The sequence below is a fragment of the Phascolarctos cinereus genome, unplaced genomic scaffold (assembly GCF_003287225.1).
Source record: "Phascolarctos cinereus isolate Bilbo 61053 unplaced genomic scaffold, phaCin_HiC Scaffold_3;HRSCAF=262, whole genome shotgun sequence".
Taxonomy (NCBI): Eukaryota; Metazoa; Chordata; class Mammalia; order Diprotodontia; family Phascolarctidae; genus Phascolarctos; species Phascolarctos cinereus.
Window position 1 is genome coordinate 251,872,098 of NW_027555736.1, and position 19,457 is coordinate 251,891,554.

The 19,457-nt window shown below is 39.0% G+C and overlaps 1 protein-coding gene across 4 annotated transcripts in view; it reads right to left on the reverse strand.

Annotated features, from left to right (window-relative positions):
• The window catches only part of POLE2 (DNA polymerase epsilon 2, accessory subunit), a 49,928-nt gene extending 32,815 nt beyond the window's left edge, over positions 1 to 17,113 (reverse strand). For 2 of the 4 annotated variants that reach the window (XM_021004791.2, XM_021004790.2), the window contains exons 1-6: positions 17,013 to 17,113; positions 14,013 to 14,113; positions 13,002 to 13,077; positions 9,954 to 10,031; positions 9,289 to 9,382; positions 299 to 370 (exon numbers count right to left, since the gene is read on the reverse strand). In XM_021004791.2, coding sequence (XP_020860450.1) covers positions 299 to 370; positions 9,289 to 9,382; positions 9,954 to 10,031; positions 13,002 to 13,077; positions 14,013 to 14,113; positions 17,013 to 17,080 — 489 coding nt within the window. In that variant the 5' untranslated portion in view covers positions 17,081 to 17,113. Of the gene's footprint in view, positions 1 to 298; positions 371 to 9,288; positions 9,383 to 9,953; positions 10,032 to 13,001; positions 13,078 to 14,012; positions 14,114 to 14,468; positions 14,554 to 17,012 lie in introns of those variants that run through there. The other 2 variants (XM_078151563.1, XM_078151562.1) reach the window with 2 other exon arrangements.
• Between the last annotated feature and the right edge of the window lie 2,344 nt (positions 17,114 to 19,457).

Genomic DNA, 19,457 nt, shown 5'->3' on the forward strand with positions numbered 1-19,457 from the left:
TGCTCAATATAAGAGTACATGTTGGTGAGTAAGTAATATCATTTTCCAAAACTCCACAAATGAATTTGGTCTCTAGTGAACTCTTCTGATACACCTTAGAGCTCTAATACGAATTCTTATAATTAGAATTCTGCCTCCTTTTCATCTTACTGAGAAGGGCAACATTACAGTAGTTTATAAAAAGACTACCATGTCATTCTATTTCACTTAGAATTCAAGAAACCAAAAACCAAAAACCATAAATAAGTAGAAAACCTATTTATTCACTCACCCCAGAGTTCTAGTAAAATATTCTAACCTGAAATTTGCTTCTTTCATCAGGACGAGCACCTGTTGCTAGAGGAGTAAACAATTCATGTCTTTGGGTTCTCTATGAAAAAAGAAGATTTACTTGGGTTAATGAGGCAGACATTTCTTAATCCTTGAGACTCACCATAGTAGTTTGCTTAAAAATTATTTTATAATTGGCATTATTCAAATAACTACAACAATCCTAAAGGAGTAAACATGGAGAGGAAAAAACTCTGGTAAAATATAACAGTAAACCTTATTACCATACTGCTCAATTTAAAGGATTAAGGGAAATATCTATCGTTTCTTTCAGTTCACAACTGTGTTAAATTTTTTCAAGGAATGTACTTTGTAAGGGAATTTGTTGGGAAACTCTATTGCATCAAAACAAAATTAATCAAAGTTGTTTTTAAATAAAATAAAACTAGCATTACTGAAAGCTTGCTAAATTTGCAATTCCAAATATCAAAGATTAAAGAATTTAAGAGAATTAATTTCATGGCTTATCCAACCTACACTAATAATATTCAGTTCTCTAAAGCTGACTGAAAATATTCCAAATGCCTCAGCTATTGCAGAAGAAATAACTAGCTCTAAATTTATTTTTTAAAGCCTCTATTTCTCTAAAATAAAGGCTTATCATCCTTTGCTCCTTGTAATATTCAGTCATGGAGTCTTGGCCTGATAGATTTGTTCTGGTCAAATATGGCCTTGAGCTAGATAAAGAATTGTGAAAGAAATCTGGAGTGTGAGAAGAATGTGAGGTAGTGAATTTAGAGAGAAGAAATGTGGGAATATCTGTAGAGAAACTAAAGAACTTGAAATAAAGGAGAAAAAGGATGTGAAAAGACCTAAGCAGAAGGACTTGAAGACAAAAAAAGGAGAAAAGCAAAAGGACTCAAGTTAAAGAATATGAACTGAAGTAGGTACAAAAATGATCCTATCCTATGCCCAATAATTCCACTGTTGGGAATATACCCTTAACGTGTTATAAAACAACAGCAACAAAGAGCAACTCTGTTAAACACTGCTGAAGCAGGATTAACGGGATTGGAAAGTCAGGGGTAACCATTAGCTGTTGTTTGTCCTTTATTCTCAAAGAGAGTGACATCAGGAAAGTGATGTCCTGACTAGCAAGTGAGGAAGGGCTGTGCAAAGTGACCAGCCTCACTCTCTCCTCCAGAACCCTCTGGGGTCCAGTGAAAAGATATAGATCAGGAGGACTGCAGATGGTCCTGGATGTAGCAGGAGATCTTGGCCTTTTTATGCTAAGCTCTTTCCCAGGTCTCAGTTTGACTGAGGCAATGCCCACTCAGTGATTAAGGCTAGGTAAGAAATAAGGTAAAGAATGACTTCTTTTAACTAGTAAAAACAAAGAAACAATCTGGGAGAGGAAGAACCTCAGGGTTTCTGGCCAAAACAGAAACAATTACTACAAGAACCCAAACAATGACCAAGTGAGGTTTGGGGTGGGACCTACTGTGGGCCAATCAATGAGAGCCAGAGTGATTTGGGTTTAAGGCAAGTTCCTTAAGAAAGAAATCTAGCCCATAAATCCCAAGATATTTTGCAAGGTTTTAGCTATCAAAATGTATATTCCGGGCAGCTAGGTGACAATGGATAGATCACTGGTCCTAGAGTCAGGAGGACCAGAGTTCAAATTCGGCCTCAGACATTCAACACTTACTAGCTCAGTGACCCTGAGCAAATCACTTTTAACCCCAATTGCCTTACCAAAAAGCAAAAACAAAAAAAGAAAGAATTTTATATTCCTTTGGGCAGAGCACCCACAGGAAAGGAGGGAGAGAAGGAGCACTGCTCAACTGGAACTGGCTAGCTGGGTTCCCAGTGGGGCAGCTACTACTTTGTTTGTCCTTATTTCTCCAAGAGGACCAATGCTATCAGGAAGGTGACGTCCTGACTTGTAAGTGAACTGGATTTAAGCGAGGCAGGGCTGTGCAAAGCCGCCAGCCTCACTGTCTCTTCTTGAGCCGTCTGGGTCCAGGGGCAAGATCTTAAGTCTCAGTTTGACTGAGGCAGCCCCCATTCAGTAATTAAGAAGAGGGTTCTCATGTAAAATGGACTAAATTTTCTCATTAAAGTAAAAGATGTAGTCCTCACCTGAGAGAAATTGGGGAAGTAGAGGTGTGGGAGGCTTGAAACAGCTTCTGACATATGGAACCAATTAGAAAACAATAAAAGGATTGCCTTGCTGTAGTGAGGGCCCAGTCAAAACTTAATTTATAATGTACCCAGTCAGCAGAGTTATATGACTTCCGTTAGCTCTGCTCAGCAGCACAAATGGGGGAAAGGAGGTAGAGAAGAGAGGAGGAAAGGAGAGGAGAGAAAGGGAAGTAAAAAAGAGAAGGGAAGGGAGGGAAAAAAAGAGAAGAAGCATTTATTAAGTGCTTACTGTGTACCAGGCACTATTCTAAGTGCTTTGTCCATTCAAAAATGATCCTCATTTTACAGCTGAAAAAACTGAGGCAGACAGACATTAAGAGACTCGCCCAGGGGCCACACAGTATCTGAGGCTAAATTTGAACTCAGGTCTTCCTGACTCCAGACTCAGCGCTCTATTGTGTCAACAAAATGCATGGAGTCATCCAGGGCTAAGGTTTGGCAGGGCAGTAAGAGAAAGAAAAAGGCAGTGAGAAATTTAGAAGAAAACAGTGTAGAAGAATTCAATTGGCTGACAATTAGTCAAGATTGTAAAGCGAGGAAAGTAAAGTGAGATCAGAAATGACGGCTCATCATAGAACCAAAAGCCACAAAGGCACAGTGAAGGGGATGGGCAAGTGTGAAGAGGGAAATGGGGAGTTAGGGTTAGAGAATGAGGTTAACAGCCTGGGAGATAGGACTGGCGATAGCTCGCTCCTCTGCAGCTGGAGAGAAACAGGGCAAGAAACAGAACTCTACTGGGGACTTGGAGGGAGGGACTGAAAAGCTGCCATGATACTTTATGCATGGCTACTAAACAAGGTTAATTGGTTTACTAGTATTCAATATTATGTTTTTCATTCAGAAGCTAATTTTTAAAAAGAAATACAGAAGATGGATCCAAAGGGCAGGTTACAGAAGGTTAATACAAGAATACCATCACAAGTACTAAACTATTTAATATGTACTAAGACTAGCAAGGAAAGCTATAGACACCAAAAAGAGTTGACAGGATGTTTTATGGGAGAAATAAAAAGGATTAGAGAGGGGAATAGGACAGATGAGGACAGATGTGACAATGATAAAAAAAGAACCATTCAATTCCTGTTTTGTTTCTGCTTTCTCTGTCAATAAAAGTGGTCTTTGGGCTGGAAAGGCCAAACAGAAATGTCTAAGAGGCATTACTGGTCTACTGTAGCAGGAATCTGAGATGAGCAAAGAGAAAGTGGATAACTGAGCTTTGCTTAATAAATTTATGTTACTTGGCCCAGATGAACTACATCCTAGGATAATGACATAATGGGCAAATGTAACAGAAACACTGTCAATGTTTTTTGTTTTGGGGTTTTGTTTTGTTTTTTCAAGGCAGTTGGGATTAAGTGACTTGCTCAGGATCATACAGCTAGTAAATATCAAGTGTCTGAGGCAGGATTTGAACTCAGGTCCTTCTGACTCCACAGCCAGTGCTCTATCTACTGCACCACATAGCGGCCCTGTCAATATTTTTTGAAAAAAATTTAAGGAAACAAGAGAGGTACCACGGGACTCAATTAAGAGAAATATTGCCTCAATTTTCAAATAAAAGACTTGAATCTGCAAACTATAGGCAAACTTGGTGTAGTCTTTGTTTCTTGCCAAAATTTTACAAAGTACTATTAAAGGGATTGTTAACAACTATCTAGCAGAGTAAGAATTAATGAAATAAAGCCAGGATATTGGGCATCTTCCAGAAAAAGTCATGACAGATTAACCTCAGGGGCATGTTGTAAATATAGTTTACCTAGCTTTTAGAAAGCCTTTGACAAAATCAATCATAATAATGGGGTACAGGACCAAGTCGGCCCCCAAAAAACCCTTTCTGGAACTTTCCTTGAACTCTCTGGCAGTTGCCACAGTCCTATCAGCTGGGCTTTCCTTATTGCTTAAGCCCAGTCTCCCAATTTTTTGTTACCCTAATTGAGCCTAGCCCTCCATTGTCTGTTACCACAGCCTGGATGCCCCTTGCCTCCATTTCCCATCCAGATCCTCCCTAGACCCCCCTCCAGTCACCCCAGCTTACTGGCCACTCCCATCAAAATACTCCTTCTCCCAGGTCCCTCCTCCAGTCACTCCAAACTCCTTGGCCACTCTGAGATCCCTCCCACAGTCTTTCTGTATATAAGATCCATCACGGCTGCCACGTGGGGGCTGAGATTTCTCATCTTTACGAGTGGCACAAATCTCTAGATTCCTTAAGAGTCTGGCCAATATGGCTGATCTTTAACAAACCTTGCCTTTGACTCAAAGAAGGCTTGGGTCAAATTCATTTGGGCAGGACCCACGTGTCATGATTTTGGGGTCCAGCACCCCTAAACCTCAACAATATTATTGTTATGAAAAACATGGGTAGGTGTGGACTAGATGATATTAGAGTTACATGGATTCAGAATTAGTTGAATAGCCAGATCCAAATGACAGTCATTAATGGGTATATGTCCACTTGGAATAAGGTCTCTAGTGGGGTGCCCTGTGCTATTTAGCATTTTATTCAATGATCTGGATAATGGCAGACATTGTGTACTTATTAAATTTGCATATATCACAAAGTTGGAAGGAGTATCAAATATATTGGATAAATATTAGGAGAAAAAAAATTTCAACAAATTAAGATGTGTAGCTAAATATCTAAGATGAAATTTTTTGGTGAAAATGATTACATCTGGGTTAAAACAATCAACTTTACAAATTACAGGGGAAGATGAAGCTAGACAGGAATTTATCTGGAAAAAAATTCAGGAATTTTAGTAAACTTAAAGCTCAATGAGACAACAGTAAGATATGACAGCCAAGAAAACTAATACAATATTAAACTTCACCAAGAAAGGTTTAGCCTCCAGGAATAATAAAGTAGAAGTATATGCTGCCTTCATATTGTTTTCAATTTCTGGATATCACATTAGGAAAGACATCCATAAGTTGGAAAGCCTCTAAAAGAAAGCATTAAAAATAGGGAAGAATCTTGGGATTATGCCCTGTGAAGATTTGTTGAAGGAACTAAAAAATTTAACCTGAAGTATTGAAGACTTTGGGGGAAATATAGTAACTATCTTCAAGTGTTTGAAAGATGAATGCAACTTGTTCTCCTTAGCTCCAGAGGACAGGATTAGAACCAAAGAGAAGTTGCAAAGAGACATATAGAACAATTATATATCTAGGAGTGGTATGGGCTTGGCCAGAAGGTAACGCTTTCCCCCCTCCTGGGAATTTTGAAGCAAAGGCTAAATGACCCACTGTCAAGCAAATTATAGAGGAATTCCTCCTCAGGGATGGCGTGGAGCAGATGGCCTCAGAGGTCCCTTCAAAACCTGAGATTCCAAATCCGGCCTCAGACACATAATATTTCCTAGCTGTGTGACTCTGGACAAGTCACTTCACCCCAATTGCCTCACTAAAAAAAACAAAAACAAACCAAAAAAACCTTGAGATTCCATAATTCTTTGATTTTTCATACAGTGTAAGAAAATCCTTTTCAACATACCAAACATAGGGTCAGCCAATGATTGCCTAAACATGACAAGTGACAGAGAACTCACTAATAAATGAGTCATTCTGTCACATAAAGATGTCAGAAATATTTTACGTGTGTGTGTGTGTGCGTGTGTGTGTGTGTGTGTGTGTGAGAGAGAGAGAGAGAGAAATTTCATGGCAGTTTGAAGGCTGAACAGGAAATTCTCATGTGAGCCATGAGATCAAAATAGGGTGAGAAGGGCAACAGTCTTTATCAAATAAATATCAACTTAAAGTTTATTATTGATCCTAAATATCAGTTATTTCAGCATTACCTAGCAAATATTCCATTTTAATAAGCAAATGAAAATGATTTGCCGAAGATGGAAGGAGCTGAATGATTTTTTGAATGATTTTGCCACTTAATAGGGCAGAGGAACAAGTATTTTTACGCACCTACTATGTAACAAGCACTTTACAAACCTCTCCTTTGATCCTCAAGGTAACACTGGAAAGTAGGTGCTATTATCACCACTTTGCAGTTTAGGAAATTGAGGTAGACTTAAATGACTTCTCCAGGGTCACACAGCTAGTGTTGGAGGCTGGATCTGAATCTAGGTTGTAGTAACTCTAGGCCCAGTGCTCATCCGCTGAGCTACCACCGAGATGCCTCTAACTGTTTCAGTTAGGAAATCCGGATTTCTGAAAAAAGCATTTTGGTCTAGTGGGTTTCTATCAAACATGACCTTAGAAAACAGAGGCTTCATGTATCCCAGAATGACAAGGAAAATCATGCGGACCAGTTCTCATGTTCCACTTTTCTTCAGGCTATAGTCATGTTTGCAATGAATACAGTGGGAAAAAAAAATCAGTCAACAAGCATTTTTTAAGTGCATACTATGTACCAGGTACCCCAGTACTAGGGAACAAAAAGGCAAAAATTAGATAATCCCTGCTTTTAAAAGCTTACATTCGAACATGGGAGACAACACGTACATTCATGGGTACATACAAAGCAATACAAGGACTAGTGTCCTCCTCCCTACAAATTTACCTTGTATTTATTTTTAATATATTTTGTTTGTACTTATAGAAGTTTATAATTGGTACTAAATGTAATAAACAGGGAACTACTAGAGTTATTGAGGGGAGGGAGGAGATAACATGGGCAGACCTATAATTAAGGAAAATCATTTTGGCAGCTGTGTAGAAGACAGGTTGGAATAGGATTGGGCTTGAGGCAAGGAGAAAAATTAGGAGGCTACTGCAAAAAAAATATATCGAGGGCCTGAGATAGGACTGTGGTTTGAGTAGAAAGAAGAAAACATATTTGAGAGATGTAAAGATAGGGAAAAAAAGATCTGGAAATTAGTTAGCAAGAAGGATGAGGGAGATATCGAGAAGATGACTCCAAGGTTGTAAACCTGTGTGACTAGAAGACGGTTGTGTCCTTAACAGAAATAGGGAAGTTTAGAAAGGCTGCCAGGGATGAGTTAGTGAAGAAACAGAATGAGTTCTGCTTTAGACCTGTTGAGTTGGAGGTGCCTACAGGACATCCAGTTCAAAATGTTCAGTAGGAAGCTGGTGATGTAGGACTGGAGCTCAGAAGATACATACACACATACGCGCACGCATACATACATATATATATATATATATATATATATACACACACACACACACACACACACACACACACATATACATACATGTGTGTGTGTGTGTGTGTGTAGAGAAAGAGATGTAGTGTCCCAAAAGTCTTAGTAACTGAGTTTTAAGCTATTGAAGCTATACAGGGACACTCTATCTAGATCTTGGAGATAACTTCATAGAAATAATCATTAAGCCCACAAGAAGTGACAACATGACCAACTGAGAGAGCACAGAGGAAAGAGGTATGGACAGAGCTTTAGGATACATCCACTATTAGGAAACATGGTGTGAATGATGATCCAACAAAGAAAACTAAGAAGAAGCAGTCAAGAAAGTAGGAAGACCTAAAGCAGAACGGTATCACGAAAACCCAGAGAAGATAGGGTACCTAGGAGGAGAGGATGGCCAATAGTGTCTAAAGCTGCAGAATTCAAGAAGGATGAGGACAAAGATAAAGACACTGTATTTGGCAATTTAGAGATCATTAGTAACTTTAGGGAGAGGAGATGCAGATGAATGATGGAATTAGAAGTCAGATTGAAGAAGGGAAGAGAAAACTCATGGCAAACAGCCTCAATTTTCTTGGCAAGTACAAAGGAGAGGAAGAGCTGGTTATTCTAACTCTGTTACTAACTAGTTCGTAACCACAGAAACTTTCTGGGCCTTAGTTCCTTCTTCTGCAGAATGAGGTTGATTGGACTAGATGATCTCTAAGATTCCTTTCAGCTTCCAATCCTATGATCCTATAATACTTATTATAGTAGTTTAAATAGGTAAAGGGATTACCTAAATATTTTCTGGAGAATAAGAGAAGATGTTCAGATTGCTAAAGTTATAAGGTATTGGGTTTTTTATGTAATATATAGAAGAAATGAACTAATTCTATTTTACAAAATCAACTTGCCCTACTCCAATAAAGCATATAATTCTTAAAGTAGAATTTAATACCATAAATAAAACATTTTCTGGGACAACACTTGAGCAGGGCTTGCAATAAAATTTCAATTTTATAACAATCTGAAACAATATCATGAATACTTGAGTACTTCAAGGATCTATAATTTCACCTGCTGTTATTCCCTTCAAGTGATACAGCTCAAAACCCTTTCCACACCTAAGTATGAGCTGTCATGACCAAAAAAGATTCATCACCTGGTTATGATGAGTATCTCCAAATTTAACTGGTCCTTAGGTGACAGACATACAGTGTGAACCCAGGATTATATACCATGGACACCATAGAATTTTGTTTTCATAATTTTATAAATTCCATATTTCATATACACAGCTGCAAAGCATGAAAATAAAAGGGATGAAAGGCACAATCAATGCAATCTATTATCAGGTTTACAATCTGTAATAACAAGTCTTCACATAACCAACTATCTATAAAAAGGTACCCCAAAAGACTATTGCAGCACTACAGAATGTTCAGGCAGGAAGGGACCTTATAGTTGATTATAAGAAAACTGAGATCTAAAAGGGTTAAGTGATTTTTTTTTAAATGTCAGAAAGTCTCCTCTAAAATACAAAATATTAAATGAATACTGGCCCATTAGGTACATCATTATCTCTATTACTAGACACTAGAAATATAATTCCCCAAATTTATCTTTACAACTACATAATGAAAATTCTCAAGTCAAATTGTAAATACCAAGTAACAAAAACCTATCTGCCTTTTTTTTTTAAACTCACCTGCTGTAAAATTGTATAACGTTCACGAAACACCTCTGCTTTGTCTCTTGCTTTCCCAAATAAATTTGGTGAAGGATGACTGGTCATTGATAGCCTGGAAAAATAAGAATGTCTTTACTCTTTTACAGTGATTATCTTGTTTCTTAAAGATATGTATGAAATGAGCACACATAAGTAGACATTTCACAATCTGTGAAAGGTAATGTGGTATAGGGAAAGAGTAAGGGGCTCAAAAGCAGGAGACATGGGTTCAAGTACTGATTTCCATGTGAAAGTCACTTAACTTCTATGAACCTTAGTTTCTGCATCTGCAAAATGGGGAGAGGGTGCTACCTAATTCATAGGGTTGATTTCTATTGAATAAACAAAGCATTTAATAAGCCCTCTAGTCTTTGGATAGGAGTTGTATTTTAATTACAAGGCTTCTAAATAGTTGCCAGCATCAGATATTGGGCTTTTGAAGAATTCCTATGACTCATAGTTCCCAAACCCCAACCTCCCCCCATTCTTTTTTCTGGCTTTGGTTTACAAAGGGGGTATGAAACAAAGTGCATTATAGGGTTGTTGAGAAGAAAGGTGTTTTGTTTTGTTTTTTTAATCTTCAAGGGCTATATAAATGTGAGGCATTATTCTTTACATGAAAACTAATACTTAAGAAAACTTACGGTAGAAATTTCTTTCTTTCTGGATTATACACAAAGTGTGGAACATCAAATGCTCCAATTATATTAAGAATATGTTCTCTGGGGAAAAAATATAAAACACAAAATACAAAAGACCTTATTAATAAGATTCTACTTCAACATGTACCATGAAAAATGCTCTCACATTAAACTTTTTTTTCATTTCTATGTCTCAACATTTCAACAGTCATTTATCAAGCACTGATTATGTGCCAGAAACCATAGTAGGATCTGAAGATAAAAAGACAAATGAAATTCTCCTGATCTTCAAGGAATGTTCTAAGGGAAGCACTATGTACACATCATAATATAAACAAAATAAATGCAAAGTAAAGGGGGGGAATTAGAAAGGCTAATTATGAGCTGGGAAGAATTAGGAAAAGTTTCATGTAAGTGGTGTTTGAGTTGAACTTTGAATGAAACAAGGGTCTATAAGAGGAGGAAGTGAATTCCAAATGTGAGAGACAGCCTGTTCAAAGACATGGAGATGGGAGATGGAGTATGTGTGAGGTCAGCAAGAAGGTCAGTATAGCCAGAAGGAAGAGTATATGATGAGGAGTAAATAATATTTAACAAGACTAGAAAAGGTTAAATTGAAACCAGATTGTAAAAAGGTATTTGAAGCTAAATTGAGGAATTTCAACTTGCAACTTGAGGTAAAATTGAGCCACCAGAGCTAATTATTGGGCAAAGGGAATAACATCTTCAGAACTGTGCTTTAGGAAAATCACTTTGATAGCTGTGTGGAGGAAGGATTAGAGAAGGATAAGACTAGAGGGCAGAGGCAAATTAGGAGGATCCGAATATTCCAAGTTGGGGGGTAATGAGAGCACAACAAGAAAAGAGGATGATCCAACCATTTTGGAGAGCAATTTGGATCTATGCCCCAAGGGCTATAAAAATGTGCATACCCTTTGACCCAGCAATAGCACTTCTAGGGCTATATCACAAAGAGATCATACAAATGGGAAAAGGACCCACATGTACAAAAATATTTATAGCAGCTCTTTTTGTGGTGGCAAAGAATTAGAAATTGAGAGGATGCCCAACAAAACTGGGGAATGGCTAAGCAAGTTGTGGTATATGAATGTAATGGAATACTATTGTGCTATAAGAAATGATGAACAGGCTGACTTCAGAAAAGCCTGGAAAGACTTATATGGTCTGATGCTGAGTGAAGTGAGCAGAACCAAGAGAACTTTGTACACAATAACAGCCACGTTATGCAATGACTAAGATTGTTAAACTGAACCCTTCTCAGCATTACAAGGATCTAAGACATCCCCAGAGGCCTTGGGATGGAAAATGCTGTCCACATCCAAAGAAAGAACTATGGAAGTCGAATCGCTATCACTTATTTTTTTACCTTCTGTTGAGTTTTGTTTCCTCTTTCTGATGGTTCCTCCTATTGATTTTAATTTTTACTTACAACTCCACTAATGTGAAGCCTATATCAGATTGTGCACCGTCTTGGGGAGGGTGATGGGAAGGGGGAGAAAAATTTTCAACTCAAAAGCACATGGAAGTGATTGTTGATAAAATAAATTAATTTTTTTAAAAAGGGGGATGGGATATGACAGATATTGTGAACATAAGAGTTGATGAGTTAATAAATGAATAGATACGGGAGGCAAGAGTAAGAATTCAAGAGAATGACTGAGCTTTCAATGGGAGTGACTAGAAGGCCTGTAATGACCTCAACAGAAATCAGAAGTTCAGAAGAGGGCGCTTTGGGGGAAAACGTGAGTTCATTTGGATACTCTGAGTCAGCAGGAAATAACTAACAGATTAGTGGTGAGGTAGCTCAGGACACTTGGGCTACTATATAGAGCTGCACAGAAATGATTAAATCCATGCAAGCTAATGAGGTCACCAAGTGAGAGACAAGGGCCCAAGAGACAGACCTGTTTCATACAACATGGTATGATACAGATTAAATGATGTTTTGTAGGCATGAGAGAATTACTTGGGTAAAGCAAGAATTTTCATATAATTTCATTTTGTGGATAGCAGCAGTCATGTTTTTAATAACACTGGTTGACTCTCAAGGCCTGACCTTGGTCAGGTAAAACCAGAGTAAGCTAGTTTCCCCATCTGACTGCTGTATTTCATGGCTTATGTGTATTTCCTTGCTCTCTTTTGTTGTGTTTTTAAGAATGGCGTTTTAAAGAATACTTATTAGATATAGTCAAGATACTGGATATTTTTATTAATTGCTTTTCTTTGTTACGAGGAATGTTCTATCAAGAGCAGGGAGAGAGAGAGAGACAGAGAGAAAGAGAGTGTGAGTGAGTGTGAGTGTGTGTGTGTGTGTGTGTGTGTTTCAGAAAGACCCGTTTAAAGACAACAGGCTTTGGTTGTAGGGCTTTGTTTTGTTTTTAAAGTAAGGAGGGTGGGGTATGGTTGTCCAGTTGAATTGCTTGAGTTAAAATGGCTCAAGGCACCTTCCTACCACTGATGCCCTAATGAGAAATAAGGTTTCTGGTCTTAATTTCATTTCCCAAATAGATTCCCCTATTTGGTTTTCCCAAGGAGCAATTTTTCACTGTATGTTAATAAGTTGCCTTTATCTCTTAATTTGGGTTAAGTGAAACAGTTTTCTCAAAGCCTAGCCAGTAGGAAAACTGTTAAGACTAATAGAGCACAGGAGAAAAAAGGCTTGGAATACAAAGATTCCCACAAATAACACGATGAGGTTCTAATTCAAAATCACCAACTTAATGGATGAGTAGCAAATTGTCTTCTGGGATGTCTAAACCAACTAACACACAAAAATGGGCTGCCAACAAATCAATATAAAAATCTACCCTCTATTTCAAAATGCATATTAGACATTAAGATATTAAAAATCTTAAAAACCAAGAAAAATAACACATGAAAGAACAGAATAAGCATATCATTTGAATGAAAATGTCTAGAAATAACTGAACCTTCTATTACAGACAATGTTGAACACCACTTCTTTGCCTAAGGAAATCAACAAAAATTAATTTTTAATAACTTAATAAGATCATGCTTATGTCAACATACAGAGTTTCATCTACTGATTGGCTGCATTCCTGGACTGCTGCTTCCACTACATATCGTTCAATCATATTTGATGACACTGCAAAGACAATTTAAAAATTATACTTTTAAATAGTTCTTAAACATCAGCTTAATATTTTTTCTGAAAAATATTCTTAACAAAAAAAGTATCTCAATTTTCAAGAAAAATGTTTTAAGATAGGAGTTCTTAACCTGGACTCTGTGAATGTGGTGTTTATTAAAAATATTTTGATAACCACATTTTAATATAATTGGTTTCCTTTGTAATCTTATATATTTTATTCTATGCACTTAAAAAGCATTTTTCTGACAAATACTTCGGCTTCAACAGATTTCCAAATGAGTCAATGACACGAAAAAGGTTAAAAGTCCACATGCCATGAGTCATAACAGTTCGTTTCATATTATTCATATTTATAATTAAAAATGCCTGGGGCCATTTTACTCCTATTTTATATTTTTAACCACTAAGACATATGTGCAAAAGTGGCCCCAGTATATCTATAGATCTTAAAATGAGATACAGGAACTTTTTCCATCTGTGTTGTGACAGTATATTTTTGTGTCACAGATTTGATTCTCTTCCTTCTGCAATAATAGCAGTAGGAATAGATGAGAGAGCAGAATCACTGAAGACCATAGCCAGGGAAACAACACTAAAGATTTGTGCTGTTGTAATGACAACAATTGATGCACATTTAGAAGGGCCAAAAAGTCCTTGGTTACTGTTTGGAGTTAGAGGGGAGATCAGCTCTTTTGAATCAAATAGGCATCCAAGGAAAGATGGAAGTCTGAGGGGTGCTTCCCAAGTTGATGACAACTTTCTAGAAAGTCTGGTGCGATACTGCAATTTCTTCTTTTAGTTCTAACAAAATTAGAAGTCAAAGGAAGATGAGAAAAGATAGCTGTAGTAGCATCAACTATGATGTATACCACCAAATTTAAGGATCAAATTAAATTTGTAACTATGTAAACAATTTAAGAGTTACTTACAAGGCTGCTTTTCAACAGCATCAATGACACTTTCCAATGCATCTTCAAGCTCTAATTCGGGGACAAGCTCAAGAGCTTCGGTGAGATATTTAGTGGCTTCACTAACAGAAGGAAGAAAAAAAATAGGAAACTATTTTTAAAAACAGCTAATTTATACTTAACAACAAAGTACTTTTTAATATAAAAAACATGGCATTAATTACTAGACTAAAATCATCAGTCTATTATTAAAATTTAATCTTGTTCTCCTGAACAAACCATACACATCTGTGTGACTTTTGCTCATGCTAAAGCAAGAAGGCAAGAGAGGAGGCAGCATGTGCTAAGCAAGTCACACCACCACCACGGCCACAATTCCCCGCTTATACCCTGACAGGGATAGCCAAGGACCCTGAACCAAAGAGCCTTGGGAATAGTAGTGCCCACTAAACCACCAGACCTGCTTCCAGCACAAACCTAGAGAAGCAACTCTTGTGAAGAAGGGGCCAGGCCTCTGTACCTCCCCACCAACTCCACCACAGGACAGGCAAGCCAACTGAGATGAAGCAGCAAGGCACCCTGAAGGAGACATGGGAGGAGCTTTTTGCCAGGCACATAAACTACCCACACCACCACACCACCCTGATCACCATCTCCCCTCAGTCCCTGATGGGGAAAGCCCAGGACCCTGAACCCAAAAGCCTAGGAAACAATGACATTAAAGACGCATTAACATCTGTTTTTGCCACTGAACTCTAAGGTCTGCAGGACTTTTCCATCTAATATGCAACTGAAACTTTCCATGTGTTGTCTCCCTCATTAGATTGTGAACCTATCCCTAGTGCACATAGTAAACACTTATAAATGCTTTATTCATTTATTCTATATAGAACTGAAACTGGGGATCACCCAAAGGGGAATGAAATGGTAGATGGTGGGCCTATATAGGCTATAATATGTTACAAAAAAAAAAAAACAGAAGAGGAGCAGTATAAAAAGTATCATCAAAGAAATGTAGGACCATAAAAAAAACCATGGGTGGATTCCTTATCTAATGACTGGGAGGAACTAACAAAAGGCAGCCCATGTGCTCCACTAGAATTCATGTAATATCAAGAGAATAAAGGGTTCCTACCCCACTAGAAGGACTACTTACAGTGAATATAGGAGTAGGATGTGATGAACAGACATGGAGGAGATTCAGTCTGCATCACCGGAGGGCACCCATGTCACTGAGATTATCAGAGTAGTTGAAAAAAGAACTTAGATCAAACAAGTTTATAATAACAGACTTTTCAAATGAGTTTAAAATAACACACTTCATCTTTTTAAACATTTTGCATTTTAAGGTGAAATTCTTATGACTGGGAATTTTAAAGATAGACAAAACAAAAACTAAAAGCCAAAAGAAATTCTTTCAAAAATAATTTTAGAAAGTAGCTTCTATTCAGAGACTGAAAGCCAGAGATCTATTTGGTAACTCTGTGCAAAAGTGAAAAATGGATGTAAAAACATTAAAGAACTCAACCTCTCTGGATCTTTTTTTTCAATCTGCAAACACAACCTGCCAGACAAACGATTCAATTCCTACAATATGCCATATGCTTTCATATATTTTGTCTCACTGCTTCTTCCTCCCAGAATCCCTCTCCCATATCCTACTCCTGCATTAAAGCTTTCTCTAACCCCAACAGGAAATAACATTTCCCTACTCTGAACTCCCATAGTACTTTGTACCTTTAAAAAATACTTTATCATATTCTACTTAAAACTATCACGAATAATGCCTTGGATCTGTATATCATTCTTCTGTATAGTACTCTCATAAACAATCTCATTATCCATTATATTTTGCAGCCAATATGCTGGTACTCGTTATTTGCTGAAAAGAATTTAAAAGCTTTTGCCTCCTTTCTTGTTTCTTATAATCAGGAGCGATTTGACACTACTCTTCTTAACCCACCGTACTTAAGAGTGCTAGAAATAGCCTGAATTCAAATAAATACTTGTTGACTCAATTCACAAACCTAAATGCTACACAATCTTTAGTTACTTGCACGGATAAAGTGAGTTCTCCACAGCAAAAAAATTAATTTAATGCTCCATTTTAGCCAAGACATTTTTTAAAAATTAGAGTATGGGGGAGGGGGACAGGGTAAATCTAACTACAGACATACTAGCAGTTCTTCATGTTTCCCCAGGAGTGAGGTGGCGCAGTGGATAGAGCACCGGCCCTGGATTCAGGAAGACCTGAGATCAAAGCCGGCCAAAGCTGTTCCATCGTTTCCTACTCTTTGTGACCCCATTTGGGGCCTTCTTGGCAAAGATGCTGGAGGGGTTTGCCATTTCCTTCTCCAGCTCATTTTACAGATGAGGAAACTGAGAAAGCGGAGATGTCTTTCCCAGGGTAAGTGTCTGAGGCCTTGCTAACGTATAGACACAGCCTGGCCCTGCCTCCCCTTGGTCTCCTTCTCCTTCTTCTCCTCTCTCTCTCCCAGGCACTCTACCATCCAGACGCATTGGCTGCACTCCATCTCCCGACTCTGCGCCTTTGCACAGGCTGAACCCCACGCCTGGAAGGCTTCCCCTCCTCGATTCTACCTCCCGGAGTCTTTCGTTACCCGGCTCAAGCCCCCACGACTGCAGAAGCCCCCCGGGCCCCCCACCCCGGCAGATCGCCTCCATGTATCCGGTACGGCGTCTGGCTTGTACGCAGAGCTTTGCCCGTCGCATCCTGTCACCAGAGTGGAAGCCGATGGAGAGCGGGGCTTGTCATTTGCTAGTCAGCACTGATAACAGTGGGCGCTTAACGAATGCTTCCCAAACAAAGCCCGGGACGTGCCAGGTTTCCATCTCTCGCCTTCTCCGGGGGGGGGGGTCGGACTCAGACCCCCCAGCCCGGGCTGGGACCCACCGAGCTCTGGGTGGGGCTACAGCGGACTGCACAGGCCGCGAACATTCCTCGGACCCGCCTCCTTCCCACACCACCCCCTTCACGAAGCACGCCCCGTGAGAACTCACCCCCGGAGCAGATAGCCCCGCAGTTTAAAGGCAGAGACCACTTTGCTCCGCAACCGATCCGGCGCCATGTTCAGATTTTGGCGCCAAGGCAGCCCCGCCTCCTCTTCCCCAGGGCCCACCCCCCCCCGGCCCACGTGACTAGAGGACGCCGGGGGGGGCACCGGAAGTTGTCGGCACAGCGCTTCCGCTATCCGTGGGCCCGGCGCTGCAGCCGTAAGCGGCGTCCTTCTCCCTAGCTGGTCGCGCTCAGTTACGTCAGGCCCTCATGCCCCTCATGCCCCTCATGTGATTTTTTGACCCGCGATCTTCACTTATTTTCCCCCTTGAGGAGGAAAGACCTCTGGGCCAATGTTTGTAAAGGCTTGCGTTTGGAATGGGCTGGTGTTAGACGCAGCTGCTTCAATGAATAACACTGAGCACACTTTTTTTTAAGGAAGCTCATACTGGACTTAAAAAGAGGCTGGAATTATGCGAGAAAAGACACGAAATTGTACCTGGAATGCACTATTATATCCACACCTTTACGATTTTAAAATAGCTATTTTGTTCTAAATTCAGTTCGAGCATCACCTTAAAGATAACTTTAGGGACGTGATCACCACCTGCTAGGGATTAGTCCCCTCCCAATTACTTGGGCCGAACTATAACTGTTACATATTCGGTGACAGCCATGGTCATATAAATGTGCTTTTAACAGTAGGTCAATAACTCCCTTCCTTCAGAAATGACAGTCATCAGAAGTTAGATGGAGAAATCAAATTCCCTAGACTAATATTTAAGGGAACAGTTGATATATTTCTAGTCTAGTACCCTCCCTCTCTAACTTAATCACCTTTTTTTTTTATGTGTGTGAGGCAATGGGGTTAAGTGACTTGCCCAGGGGCACACAGCTAGTGTTGGGTGTCTGAAGCCACATTTGAACTCAGGTCCCTCTAACTCCAGGGCTGGTGCTCTATTCACTGCGGCAACTAGCTGCCCCCCTCTCTGACTTAGAAATTCTGACCTTAACTAGTTATCTATTTCAGTTGAGTTTTGGATTTCTTGTAATGTGTTAGTTTCATTGCTCTCTTTTGTTGTATTTTTTAATTCTTTGTGGTTTTTTTTCCAAGCATGGATATTGCTGCAGGAAAACATGGAAAAGTTATAGCTCTTAAAGAGTACAATTCAATAACTGTTAGAGCTATTGCGGTAGCTGTTGGTGTGAAGAAGTAAAGGCTCATTCAAGCTTACAATAAACCAGGATCAGTTGCACAGAAACACAAAGGAAAACTCTAACCATTGCTAGGAAGGAAAAATGCTTGTCACAGACAAGACTGGATTGAAAAAAACTATTTTTACTAATGAAATTTGCTTTTTCATTCAAGGATGTACCAAACCATTGTCAGAAGAAGTCCAGGTGAGCCTACATTTGTAAGCTTCTTGCAAGTAGGGATTGTTTTACTCGTATTTTTATCAACAATATCTAGCACCGGGCCTGGTATATAATAAGTCCTTAATAAATACTTGTTAATTGGGCTCCATCAGACTGTAAGACATCCACCCAAAAATGTTTTGGGAATTTTTTTTAACTTCTAGTGAGACTGGAAATCTTGTCCCTGTTAATTATGAACTATAATAGATTGGTATGCTTAAAAAGCAGAATTGTTCCAGAATTACAGAAATTCCCCTAATGAAGATAAAATACTGCAAACAGTAAAAAAAATGTAAAAAAAATATGTAAAACATCAAGAAATTTGTCTAAGAGATGTAAATAAACATTGAAGTCAACAGGCTAGGAACTCACCTGATTTAAACTCCATTGAAAACATGGATTATAGTCAAGTCTAGACTTTAAAAAAAATGAATTGTACGCTTACTATAAAAAGTGATGAAAAATGTAAAATCCTTGCCCTCAAGGAGCTTAAAATCTATTTGTGGAGGGAGGGAGACAATATGCAACCAATTATGTACAAACAAGATGTAAATTTACAGGTGTAAATTCTGTCTCAGGTATCATAGTGCTGAGATACAATGAATATCCTTGGGATACAAGGTATATCTTTTTTTGGGAGGAGGGTGGGCAATGGGGGTTAAGTGACTTGCCCAGGGTCACACAGCTAGTAAGTGTTATGTGTCTGAGGTCGCATTTGAACTCAGGTCCTCCTAAACCCAGGGCCAGTGCTCTATCCACTGTGCCACCTAGCTGCCCCCAAGGTATATCTTTAAGTGAAAAAAAGAATGCTGGGCCTAAAGTCAGTAAGACTCATCTTTCTGAGTTCATATCTGGCCTTAGACACTTGCTGGCTGTGTGACTCTGGACAAGTCATTTAACTCTGTTTGCCTCAGTTCCTCACCTGTAAAAATGAGCTGTTCAAGGATATGGCAAACCACTCCAGTATCTTTGCCAAGAAACCCCAAATGGGGTCACAAAGTGCTGGACATAACTGAAATGATTCAACAACAATA